Source organism: Chrysochloris asiatica, unplaced genomic scaffold (genome assembly GCF_000296735.1).
Source record: "Chrysochloris asiatica unplaced genomic scaffold, ChrAsi1.0 scaffold00112, whole genome shotgun sequence".
In the NCBI taxonomy this organism is placed as follows: Eukaryota; Metazoa; Chordata; class Mammalia; order Afrosoricida; family Chrysochloridae; genus Chrysochloris; species Chrysochloris asiatica.
Genome location: NW_006408630.1, coordinates 3668134 through 3682300, shown reverse-complemented (window position 1 = coordinate 3682300; position 14167 = coordinate 3668134). Strand labels below are relative to the sequence as shown.

The window sequence follows — 14167 nt, the reverse complement described above, 5'->3', positions numbered from 1 at the left end:
CTGCTTGGTCGGGTATTCTGTGTTGTTGTTGGCGGAGCTCTCTGCTACACATCCACTCGATCCGCCATCTTGTTTGTTCTCCCTCTAAAGATAATTTAAAAGTGCCTGCAAACATACATTGACAGAGAACTTCCAGAGGTTCAAGCCAGATTCAGATGAGGATGTGGAACAATGATATCATTGCTGATGTCAGATGGATCTTGGCTGAAAGCAGAGAATACCAGAAAGATGTTTACCTGTGCTTTATTGACTATACAAAGGCTTTCATTTGTGTGGACCATGGAACGCTATGGACAACATGGTGGAGAACAACATGGTGGAGAACAATTAAGTGCAGAACACTTAATTGTGCTCATGAGGAAACTACATAGACCAAGTGGCAGTTGTTCAAACAGAACAAGGGAACACTGAGTGGTTTAAAATTAGGGAAGTTGTGTGTCAGGCTTATATTCTTTCATCATATTTATTTAGTCTTTATGCTGAGCACATAATTTGAGAAGCTATATTGTATGAAAAAAAACCATGGCAACAGGATTAGAGGAAGACTCATTTCAACCTGCTGGCTGAAAGTGAAGAGAACTTCATATACTTACTGATAAATATCAAAGACTACAATCTTCTCACTGTAAAGAAAACAAAAATCTTCACAGTGTAAAGAAAACAAAAATCCTCACCAACATCCATATAAATGAAGAATAGATTGAAATTGCCAAATACTTAATTTTGCTCTGATCAACAATCAACAGTCATAGAAGCAGCAGTCAAGGAATTAATCTATATACTGCATTAGGCAAATCTGTTGCACAAGACCTCTTTAGAGAGCTGAAGAGCAAAGATGTCGGTTTGATGACTATGGTGCACCTGACCCAATAACTTTATATGCATATGAAGGTTGGACAGTGAGTAAAGAAGAGCTTAGAACAATTGATTCATTTGAGTTATGGTGTTGGAGAACGCTATTCAGAGACCATGGACTGCCAATCTGTGTTGGAAGAAATACATCCAGAATGCTCCTTATAAGTCTGGATGGCCAGACTTCGTCTCCCATACTTCATACATGTTGTCAGGAAGGGCCCTGGAGAAGGATATCATGTTTGGTAAAGTAGAGGGTAGGAGAAAAAGATGAAGACCTTCAACTATATAGATTGGCACAGTGACAGCAGCAATGGGCTCAAATGTAGCAACAATTGAGAGGTTGGCACCGGATCTGGCAGTGTTTCTTTCTGTCATGCATAAGTTCGCTATGAGTCAGACCAACTTGATGGCACCTAACAACAATATTGTGAACCTGTGCTTGATGTGAGGACCACAATTATGAATAAGACAGATGGGATTTTTTATTTGACTTTAAAGTTTTTGAGACAGACACACAGTAACTCCTGAATTATGTAAACAAATACAGAACTGCTAGAGTTGGAGTCCTGGGTGGTGTTTATGATAAACACTGTATTGCTTACCACAAGGTCAGAGATGCAAATCTACCAGCTGCTTCTTGGAAATCCTCTGCAGGGTCACCTTGAGTCAGAACTGATGCAACTACACATAACAACAACAGATTTGGAAACCTACCAAATGATATTGTTGTTAGTTATCACTGAGTTGGCTCCAAGTCGTGGTGATCATGCATACAACAGAAGAAAATATTTCTGGTCCTGTACATCTTCATGACCATTAGTATGTTCAAGTCCATTGTGTGGCTGTGGTGACTGTCCATCTCACTGAACTTACCAAACATGATGTCTCTTTCTAGTAATTGATCTTTCCAGATGACATGTCCAATGTAAGCATCCAGTCTTACCATCCTCACTTCTAAAAGAGAGAGAAATCTAACTTTTGGTTGCATTGCTTTTAAGACTCATTTGTGAATTCATTGGGGGCCCACAGTTTTTTCACCAACACAACCATAGTTCCAATACATCTTATGCATATGGGAAAATTAGAAATACCTGTGTCTGGGTCAGATGCACCATAATCAAAATGGCATCCTTGTTTTTGTTTTCGTTTTTTAAAAAACTTTAAAGGAATTTTGGCAACATATTTGCTCCATGCAATATTTCATTTGATTTCTTGGCTCTTGCTCCCATGGACATTGATGTTGATCCAAATGACCATTCCCGGAAAATTTATCTTACCTAACTGATTGTTATTGTTGTTGTTGTTAGGTGCCACCTTGTCGGTACTGACTCATAGCAACCCTATGCACAACAGAATGAAACACTGCCCGGTCCTGGACCAACCTGATAATTGTTGCCACGCTTGAGCCCAATCATGCTGCCACCTTGCCAATCCATCTTTCTAGGAGTTTTCCTCTTTTTCTCTGACCCTCCACTTTACGAAACATGATATCCTTCTTCAGTGACTGGTCCCTCCAGGCAATATGTACAAAATATGAGTGACGAAGTCTGGCCCCAAGGAGCACTCTGGCTGCACGTCCTCCAACACAGATCTGTTTTTTTGGTGGGTTTTTTTTGGCAGCCCATAGCACTTTCAGTGTTCTCCTCCAACTGAAATTGAGTCATGTTCATATAGAGACAAGATAAGAAAGAAATCACAAAATTCATAGTAGAGGTGCTGCAAGTAATGGCCATATTGTCCCTCCAAACAGAAAAATGAACCTGTCTTCCAGAAACATTTCCCAGATTGCATCTCTTTGACAAAGTCTTTTTTTTTTTTTTTCATAAATAAGAGCGTTATATATAATGCTTAAATTTTGTTGTTGTTGCTGTTGTTAAGTGCCGTCGAGTCAGTTCCAACTCATAACAACCCTATATAGGGTTTCCCAAGAGCAACTGGTGAGCTTGAACCACCGACCTTGCAGTTCAAATGGCTTTGCAGTCTGGTGCATTAACACACAACACCACAGAATCACATTTATTTATTCATTTATTTACTAACTTCTTATTTCATGCTTTGTTATGTCTTGTTAAGTGCCGCATAGTCAATTCTAATTATAGCCACCCTATGTAGGGTTTTTGAGGTGCAGCTGGTGAGTTTGAACCACTGACCTTGAAGTTCAAACCAACTTTATGGAGGAGAGCTCATCCTAAAGCACCATACCAGGACTCCTGTGTTACTTAGAGTGCTGGGAAATACAAAGTTAAAAGGACACACTTCCAATGCTCATAATTGTTTACATGAATATCTATAGGTGAGTTTGTCACTAGTGTCTAATTTTATATATAAATTATTTATTATTTTTCAAAGCCAACATTTCAGCAAACATATATTTCATGTTCCCTACATGGAGCACTGGACTGCTGACCATAAGCTTAGTGGTTCAAACCCACCAGCTGCCCCTTGGAAATCCTATACTGGGTTGCTAAGGATCAGAACTGAATCTATGGCACTTTACAGCAACAACAACATGCTTGGTGAAGAGGATTCAGAGATAGATAAAACATCTTGTCCCTTGCTCTTATTTCTTAAATCATAGAGTAGTTCTACTATAACAAGTTTATCATTCCGATCTGGATACCTTATAAAACCTTTCATTATGATCTGCAAGAAATAAATCAGTTACTGACTTTTACAATTGAAAATTGTTTTCCAAGTCAGTTATATACAATTCACATTGGAAAGCTAACGTGCTTTATATAAACAAGCTTTTTAAATTTTTCTTTCAGGAAAGTCTTAATAGACATCGATACTTGAATTCTGCATTTTCTAATGAAAACTCTACTGCTTCCTATGGACTAAATCAGTTTTCTTACTTGTTTCCTGAAGAGTTTAAAGGTATGGTCTATTTGTTCTATGAGGTGATCAGTTTCCTGATTTTAACAGTTGACTTAACTTTTTAGAAATGGTTTTCATTACAAATGTTGTAAATTGAGTAACAGTTAATATTTATTTATATTTATTAACTAAGTGTCAAGCATGTACCAGTTGCCTAGAGTAAATAATAATAATAATAAATCTGTGGCCAAACCAAAGAAAAACAAAAACCAGTTTGCATCGATATGATTCTATTCTGTTTGATGGCAACCAAACCCATGTGTTTCATGGTGAAACTTTGCTCTATAGTGTTTTCAATAACTATGATCTTTTGGAATTAGATTACCATGGCTTTCTTCTGAGACACCTCTCGGTGGATTCAAACTGCAAAACGTCTGATTACTAGTCAAGTGCTTCACTGCGTAACCACCAAAAAGTGTAATCATATACATTCACACTTGACTATAAATAACATGGAGTCCTGATGTGGCTTTGTAAGATAAGCACTGAACTGCTAACCATAAGGTTGGTAGTTCAAACCCACCAGCCACTCCTTGAAAATCTTATAAAGGAACCAACTCAACGGCACTTAAGAAACAACATAAGGAATATTGTTTGATCATTTCTGCAGTTTTTCAGTGCTATTTCTGTTCAAGACACACTTGTTTCCCAGGGAAATAAATGATCAAATGAACCATGGCAATTATACTCATTTTATTATTTTCTTGATTCTACAAGACAAGTCATTTTATGTGTCAACTCCAGCCTTATTTAAGGAATCGTCTTCTGTATCTTTCAGCTGGATTCTATTTCCTGATATGGAAAAACACAAAGAAAAATCTAGAATGACATGTTCTTGAAAAGTTTCTACAGACTATTTCTTCTTGAAAAGTTCCTAGATAAAACATCCTGTGGTCCTCTCCCTACAATATAATATTGGTTGTCTTTTCATTTCATATTCTTTCTGTTCAGCAATTTATTTGAGAAGCAAATCGTCTAGATATCCCAGATACCCAGCAGATGTACACTTTTCAATCTCCAGTGTATCCTTGCCAGTAAGATTTGACTGGAGAGATAAGCATGTTGTAACACAAGTGAGAAATCAACAGAAGGTAAGCTTCAGATTCTTTCTGAAACATCTTAGCATTGGAAGGCATTATTGGGATTATGTTCAATCAAACTTGTAACTGTACCCGTCATCTCTCAAGATAAGATAGAAACTCAGTCATTCAAAAATAGCAATGGAAGGAGAATCTTGGGGGTGGGGGTGGGGGTGATGAGCAGATGCCAAAGCCCTGGCATTTCTTCCTGAACATCAGTCTTCATTTGTGTGTTCTCACACTAATTAATAGCCATTGCCACCAACCAGCATACTCACTCAGAGCGTTCCCTGTAGCTGTGAATGCTAAGTGATTCAAAAGGGAAGTAATTTTGAAATATTAACATAAAACTTGATAACACTTACTAACTAACAATAGTCTGATTTCTTGTGTTCTCATGCTTCATCCCATGGTATCCATCAAAACACTGGATCCCAGCCCAGCCCCCTATGGAATCATGTACTTTTAAATCTGTGATCCTTAGAAATACTGTAAGTCGTGCTATGTGGTAGCATTCTGCATTTTCTGTTGAAAACTCTACTGCCTCTTATGGACTAAATCAATTTTCTTATTTGTTTCCTGAAGAGTTTAAAGGTATGGTCTATTTGTTCTATGAGTTGATCGTTTTCCAATTTTAACTAGTTGATTTAACTTTTGAGGAAATGTTTTCAGTACAAGTCTACTAAATTGAGTAAAATACCTGACAATCTGCTTCCATAACGATTGTTGTTGTTGGTAAATGCCATCGTGGGTTGCGACCCTGTATAGGGTTTCCAAGGAGAGGCTGGTGAACTTGAACTTCCAACCTTGTGGTTCAAACCCACTTTGCAGTCCAGCACATTAACTCATAGCACCACACCAGTACTTCTCCATAAAGATTACAGCCAAGGAAATCCAAGGAGCAACTCTACTCTATAACAAGCGAATTATATCTGTGTCAGAATTATAACAATGGTACCTCTGACTTTGGCCTTCCACTCTCTTAGACTGCCTGTAAGCAGCATTGGAGACTTCTTTCAATATTCTTCCTCACAACTTTGGGATTTCTGTCCTTGTGTCCCTTTAGTATCTTTGGATTCATATTCTGGGATTGGAAAAAATGGCAGCCCTTTTTCTCCTCACCCTTAGTTAAAGACAAGAAAGAGGATGGTTTTCATTGGCCCACAGGACACTACCTTTAGGGACTGGAAGAAAATGATAAAGGAGTTAAAGTCTGCATTAACATGTCCTCTCACAAGGTTTGTTTTTGCTTTGCTCTTGAGTTGGTTCTGACTCATGGCAACCTTATCCACAACAGAACAAAACACTGCCTGGTCCTGCTGCTTACAGTGTGCCAATTCATCATGTTGGGCATATTCCTATTTTTTGATGACCCTTCATTTTGCCAAGCATGGTGTCCTTCTGCAGGGACTAGTCCCCCTGATATTTCCGAAGTATGAAAAATGAAGTCCGGCCATCCTTTCTTATAAGGAGCATTCTGGCTGTACTTCTTCCAACACAGTTTGTTTTTCTAGCAGTTCATGATATGTATTTTTCTCCAATAGAATAACTCAAATGCTTCAGTTCTTCTCTTGTCTTCCTTAGTCATTGTCAAACTTTCACATGCATATGAAGCTATTGAAAATACCATGGCTTGGGTCAGGCACGCTTTACTCCTCAAACTGACATCTTTGCACTTGAACACATTAAATATTGTTGTGATACTTTGATTTCTTCACTGTTGCTTCCTTGAGTGTTGATTGTTAATGCGAGTAAAATGAAATCTTTGATAATTTCAAATTTTTCACCATTTATATGGATGTTATTTACTGGTCTTGTGGTGAGGATTTTTGTTTTTACATTGAGGTTTAATCCATACTGAAGGCTGTGATCTTTGATCTTCAGCAGTAAGTATTTTAAGTCCTTGTTGCTTTCAGCAAGCAAAGTTGCATCATCTGCATATCGCAGGTTGCTAATGAGTCTTCCTCCAATTCTTCTTCATATAACCCAGCTTCTTGGATTATTTGTTTAGTGTACAGACTGAATAAGTATGGTGAAAGGATATAACTCTGACACACAGCTTTCCTGATGTTAAACCATTCAGTATTCCCTTGTTCTGTTCAAACAATTGCCTGTTGATCTATGCACAGGTTCCTCATGAGCACGATGAAGTGCTACAGAATATTCACTAACCACAATGTTGTCCAGAGCTTGTCATGATCCACACAAAATCAAAGGTCTTTGCATAGTCAATAAAGCACAGGTATTTCTAAGATTCTCTGTACTCAGCCAAGATTCACCTGCCATAAGAAATGATATCCCTCACTCCACTTCCTCTTCTGAATCCCGTTTGAACCTCTGGCAGTGCCCTGTCAATGTACTGTTGCAGATGTTTTATCTATATGGATTATCCTTTGCAAAATTGTATTTGCTTGTGATACTAATGATATTGTCCAATGATTTTCGCATTCCGTTGAGTCACCTCTCTTTAGAATGGGTGCAAATATGAATTTCTTCCAGTCAGTCGGCCAGGTAGTTGTCTTCAAAATTGTTTGGCATAGATGAGTGAGTGCCTCCAGTGCTACATCAGTTTGTTGAAATATTTCAATTTGTATTCCATCAGTTCCCAGAGCTTTGTTCTTTGAAAATGCCTTCAGTGCACTTTGGACTTCTTTAAGACCACTGACTTCTTATCATATACGACATCTTGAAATGGACTCCTGGTGTGGCGCTGTGAGCTAATGAGCCAGACTGCAAAGCCATATGAACCACAAGGTCAGCAATTCAAGCTCACCAACTGCTCCTCGGAAACCCTATACAGGGTTGCTCGCTATGGGTCAGAATCGACTCAACTGCACTTAAAAACAACAACCTTTTGAAATGTTTGAACATCAACCATTTCTTCTTAGTGCAGTGACTCTCTGCATTCCTTCCATATTCTTTTGATGCTTCTGCATTATTCAATATTTTTCCCAAAGATTCTTTAGTCTTGTAGGTGGAGGCTTAAAATTTTACTTCTGTTCTTTCAGTTTGAGGAACGTTAAGCATCTTCTTCCCTTATAGCTTTCTAACTCCAGGTCTTTGCACATTTCATTATAATATTTGATTTTGTCTTCTCAAGATGGCCTTGAAAATTTTCTGTTCAGCTCTTTTACCTCCTCATTTCTTCCATTTACTTTAGCATCTCTATATGGGAGAGCAGGTTTCTGAGTCTCTTCTGACATCCATTGTGGGCTTTTCTTTCTTCCTTGTTTTTTTAATAAACTTTTACTTTCCTTCTGTGTGATATTCTTGATGTTATTCCACAATTCTTCTGGTTTTCAGTCCTTAGTGTCTAATGTATCAAATCTGTTCTTGAGATGATCTTTAAATTCAGGTGGGATACGTTCAAGGTCATATTTTGGCTCTTGTGGATTTCTTTTAACTTTTCTTCAGCTTCATCCTGTTCCACAGTCTGCCCCTGACCTTGTTTTGGCTGATGATGATGAGCTTTTCCGCCATCTCTTTCCACAGATGTAGTCAATTTGATTTCTGTGTATTCTATCTGGCAAAGTCCATGTATATAGTCTTCTTTTATGTTGTTTACAAAAAGGTATTTGCAATGAAAAAGTCATTGGTCTAGCAAAATTCTATCATGTGATTCCGAGTATCACTACAAACCAAAAAAATCCCCACTACCATCTAGTCAATTCTGATTCATACCAACTCTATATAGTTTCTGCACTGTATATCTTCAAGAGAACAGACAGCCTCATCTTTTTTCCTGCAGAGAAACTTGTGGGTTTGAACTGCTGTCCTTTCAGTAATCAGTCCAATGCCTATCCTGTGTAGTTTTGTCTTTTTGCATTTCAATGACGATTACTTCATTGATCTCCATAACCTGAGCTGACTTTTCTACCTAGAATTAAACTGTCATAGTAGATCCCCTTAGAAGGCACTTTTTTTTATTGGACCTTGCTCTTTGGATCGTGGTGGTAAGTCCAAGACTTATCCTTGGTTAACATTCATTCCTATAATCATTAGATAAAGTTATGAAATGGATACCATACATTGTCTTCATTAACTTTGATCTTGCATAAAAGACTGATGGAAAGATCCATTCTTTAAGTTTCTTGATGTTCACACAACAGTATTTTTATTACCCATTTTTTGAAGGGTAATAGTTTCTCTAAAGAGAGAGAAATTTTTTTTTTTTAGTTTCTCTAAGGGAGAAAGATGAGGTGTTCTACTCCCGTAAAGATTTACAGCCTTGGTTGCTATGAGTCGGAACCGACTCCACGGCACACCGCCACCACCGCCAGATTCTCTAAGGAAATTAGGCAGGTGTAATAAAGGAGCTCTGGTAGCATAGTGGTTACGAATCGGGCTGCGAACCTTAAGGTCAGCGGTTCGAAACTACCAGCCGCTCCGCGGGAGAAAGATGAGGCTTTCTACTCCCGTAAAGATTTACACCCTCGGAAACCCTGTACAGGGTCGCTATGGGTCGGCCCGACTCGATGGCAATTAACAACAACAATACTGGGAAAACCTGTCTTCAACCATTTTCTGATCACACAGACATGTTTATATACATTTCATTTGGAAGAGACTGAAACGCTAGTGGCAATACTTTTTATACTTACCTGATATCTAGATAATTAAAAGAGACATATTTTTCTTCTCTTTTTTCAATTTGAAAATATAAAGGATGGACATACATATTTTGTGGACTTCCAGGTTCTGTGAATTTACTTGCTCTGATATATTTTCTATTTAGAGTTGTTGGTAGACTTGACTTAAACACCATTTTTAGAATATCATTCTCTTCCTGTATTTTCAAACAGTGTGGAGGATGCTGGGCCTTCAGTGTAGTAGGTGCCGTGGAATCTGCATGTGCAATCAAAGGGAAGCCATTGGAAGACTTGAGCGTTCAGCAAGTTATTGATTGTTCATACAGTAATCATGGCTGCAATGGAGGCTCTACGCTTAATGCTTTGAACTGGTTAAATAAGGTGAGCAATTTTAAAGTCTTTCTTTCCTTTTTTGCTTGTTTAATATATGTTCAGTAAATTGTTCAAACAAATTACTCTCATATATTAAATAAGGTTTTCAGGTTCATAAACTTCAATAAGCAAAACATCAGTTAACTAACCAAAAGATTTAAGAATGAATTTTTCCTAGCCAAATTAACCCTCAAGACATCTTAGTATTAAAGATCTTATCTGGAATTAGTTTTCAGTATGTTCTTGTTGTCATTGTTAAATGCTGTCTAGTCAGTTCCAACTCATAGCAACCTTGTATAGTGCTCCCAAGGGGTGACTGGTGGGTTTGAACCACTGACCTTGCAGTTAACAGTATAGTGCTTAGCCTACAGTGCCACACCAGCACTCCATATGTGTTTACATTTGTTTCATATCATTTATTAATAGGAAAATGCTTGTTTGCAAATAAGTGCCACATAGTGACCAAGAAATATGAGAAAAAAATTAATTCTTTATTTTCATACAATTTATGAATATTGAGGTGAAAATGAAAAATTAGAGTCAGCTACAAATAAGGCTGCGAACTTCAAGGTCGGCAGTTTGAAACTACCAGCTGTTCTGTGGGAGAAAGATGAGGCTTTCTGCTTCTGTAAAGATTTGCAGCTTCGAAAACCCTGGGCAGGGAGCCAGAACCTACTCCACAGTGCTCAACAACAACAATCTAGTAACTGGTGTGGTGCTGTGAGCTAATGCGTCAGACTGCAAAGTCATTTGAACTGCAAGGTCAGTGGTTCAAGCTCACCAGCTTCTCCTTGAAAACCCTATACAGGGTTGCTATGGGTCGCAATCAACTCAACGGCACTTAACAACAACAACAACAATCTAGTAACAGGTTTTTATGGATGAGGAAATGAAACTTGAGAGATGAAATCACATTATCAATTCATTAGCTGAACTATAATTGCACCTTAAGTTCCTTGTCTCTCACTTTAAGATTTGACCCAAAACACCTACTTGTCATTGGTTGGGTGACCTCATTATCATTTGCATTTACCCCTATTGTGAGAAGTCTACTACCCAACTATTTTGCTCATTACTGCGGGGGCAGGCATAGTGGCTATGGTTGCGGAACAGCCTCCAGGAAGGTCTCTGTGCAGCCTCCAGGAAGCTGGACTGCTCTGCCCTTTACTCTCTATTCCCTCCTGCTGGCAGGGGCCCTGCAGCTTAACATTTTGTCAAGTATGAAAGGAGGAAAGAAAAAAGGATCAGAGAGAATGTTTGGAAGAAATACTGATCCTCACACAACAACCTGGTCTTTGGAACATAACTATGTCCGTAAGTGAGGAGTTAGCATTCTTTCTACACTCTCTAATTCTCTAACACTATCATCAATCCAACATCAACTACATGAAATAGAAAATATGAACACTATTATGTTTTGGTTTTTTATCATCATGAAAGATTACCAAAGACTAGAATATCCTTCAGTTATCCATTCGCAATAATTAGAGTCACTGTGTGCCAGGAGCTGCTGTATACACGTTGTGAAGACAATTAATTCTGCATCTTTTCCCTTGTCTCTGGGTAATGCATGTGTTTACTGAGCTGATAATCGAAAGGTTGGAGGTTCAGTTTCACCCAGAGATACCTTGAAAGAGGCACATTGGTGATCTACTTCCAAAAAACCAGCCATTGAAATCCTATGGTGCAGTTCGGCTTTGATTCATGTAGAGTCACTGTTCATCAAAAATGCAAAACTGTCTTCTCAGCAGCTTTTTCCCCTTTTCATAAGTCTAGCGTTTAGAATAGAAGAATTTTATGCAGTAATGGTAGAATTCTAAAACTGTGTAACATGTGACTAATAAATGTCACACAGAGAGTGGATAGAAGAACGCTAGACCTAACCATTATCTTGTCTTGATAAATCACTGTACTGGACGAAGCTCAAATACTTACAAACACAGAACAGAAAACTGGAAAGAAAATGCTGCCATGTTGTTCCTTGAAAAGCACGGTGATGACTCTAGATTTGTTATCAGATAGGTATAGATTCTAAAGAAGGTAGATAAAGAAAGCAGAAATAAAATAAGAAAGAAGATATTGTCTATAATTACCTGGTGGTGGTGGTTATGTACCATGGAGTTGGTTCTGACTCATAACAACCCTGTATAGGGTTTCCAAGACTGTAAATCATTAGAGGAGCAGAAAGCCTCATCTTTCTCCCACAGAACCACTGGTAGTTTTGAACTGTTGATCTTACAGTTCGCAGCCCAACTCATAACCACTATACTACCAGAGCAAGGATATCCATAACAAGTACCTAAAGATCGAACTTAACATCTTAAGAAACCAAAAAACTACCTTGTGGAAGAAGACCTGGTCAAGGTGAACCTTATTTTGATACATTGAAATAATTCATTTGATTTTTGAAACAACTGTATATCAGTGAACACTTTTTGGGTGGCTGTTTTCTTTTAGACGCAAGTAAAACTGGTGAAAGATTCAGAATACCCATTTAAAGCTCAAACTGAGCTATGCCAATATTTTTCTGCTTCACATTCTGGATTTTCAATCAAAGGTTATTCTGCATATGATTTCAGGTAAATGTTTTTTCTATTTTTTCTCTGCATTCTTTAATTTATGATTCATTGACTATCCAGAATTAATAACATGATTGAAGGCATCATTTTATTTTCTTAACTGTTTTAATATCTTTTTTTTTTTAGACAGTAATCGATAGTCACAATGAAGAGTGATTTTTTTTTAATAGGGTGATTTCTTTAACACAATCAGCTTTCTTTTCAATATTGAATTACAATAGAAATAACAATTTTAAATTGATACACTTAAATTAAGTTTAAGAATGCTTGATGTACAAAAGCGCAGTTGTTTACTGAAAGATTGGCTTTTCAAAGTCACTAGTAGCTTAGTGGGAGAAGAGACTTACTGATCTGATCCCATAAAGATTCCAGCTATGAAACCCTCTGGGGCAGTTCTCCTTTATCCTCTGTGGCATCATTCTGAGTCAGAATAGACTTGTTGGCTCACAACAACAACAAATTCAGTTTAAGGTATCATTCATATTTATTACTTACTTCTTACCAATATAAGCATTATAATAACTTTATTATGTTTCAGTCTTACAGTTGAATCAATCAAGAATCACTCTCTGTAGATTAATATTAACCAATCTAGAAATCTAGACATAGTCTTGAACACTCTTTATATTCCTATCAATTTTCTAGTCACAGGCTGTAATCATCATAAACCAAAACTTGCAGGTTAGGAGCAAGTTGAGAAGAGTATATTACTGAAGATAAATTGTATAGCACACACTCTGAACATGACCAGAATATAAGGATAGATAAAGAGAGTCTGAGCTTCTATTGGATTTTGAAGGGCAGATTGACTTTGGGTAGGTTCCGAGAAAAAAGTCATTTAAAAAATGCTTCAAAAACACATGACCAACAAAAAACCAGCTAGAAAATCATGGTGGCCATTTGAGAGCGTACAAAATAGGTGTTCAGGGATGATAACAACAAAGTAATTCAGCCAACCCTTGGTTTCCATTTTTATTAAGAAATAAATTGGAGAACTTAACATCCCAAAACTGAAACAGAGAAAACAGAGCCATTAAATTAAATTCAGATAAAGTGACAGAATGCCCTATAACTTACTGATGCTGAATATAAAAGAATCTCTTGATCCAGATGGTGTCTACCCATGGGATGTGAAGGAAACCAAGGGTGAAATTGGATCCTTGAAAAAAAAAATTCAAACCCTCTGAAAAAGCATGAATGTGCCAGAGTACACAACTCCTGTGCATAACAAGGGTGACCCTGGGATGTAGACACCAGTGAGCCTCAATTCCACACCTGGCAAACTACATAGGATCTCTAATGAAATGTGTCAGGGTCACTGAACACATTCCTAACACCTCTTTTGAGGCTAAAGACAGCACACTTTCTAAAATGAGGAAGCATTCCTCTATAACTCATTACCTCCCTGAGAGGACAATTAGTTCTTGACTTATGATGGGGTTCCATTTCAATAATGCTGCTGTGAGTTGGCTCTGGTGTAAGTTGTATCCCTCATTTTTTTGTTGTTGTGTTACTGTTGTTTTCATTAGTATTGGCTTTTATGGTCATTATCTTTGTCATTCCTATATTTATTTATTATATTTGGGGGGGGTGGCATGATAACATCAGTAATTTACATGCTGCAACACTGTATGTTGTACCTAGTTCTAATGATAAGATGTACCAAACAAAAACAAAAATATATGGTCCTAAGTATATTTTGTTATAACTCAAGAATGTTGTAACTTAGAGATTACTTATATAAGCAAAGGATGTAGACAAGAAGGAACTACATTTTGAAAATATAGTAAAAGGTGTTCAGGAAATCTCTTGTCAT

General features: G+C 37.5%; 1 protein-coding gene across 1 annotated transcript in view; it reads left to right on the top strand.

Moving 5' to 3' along the window:
- The window catches only part of CTSO (cathepsin O), a 38824-nt gene extending 26340 nt beyond the window's left edge, over positions 1–12484 (top strand). The window contains exons 2-6 of the mRNA XM_006867934.1: positions 3624–3732; positions 4684–4823; positions 9614–9781; positions 12230–12351; positions 12478–12484. Of these exons, the coding sequence (XP_006867996.1) occupies positions 3624–3732; positions 4684–4823; positions 9614–9781; positions 12230–12351; positions 12478–12484 (546 nt within the window). The remainder of the gene's footprint in view (positions 1–3623; positions 3733–4683; positions 4824–9613; positions 9782–12229; positions 12352–12477) is intronic.
- The last annotated feature ends 1683 nt before the right edge of the window (positions 12485–14167 follow it).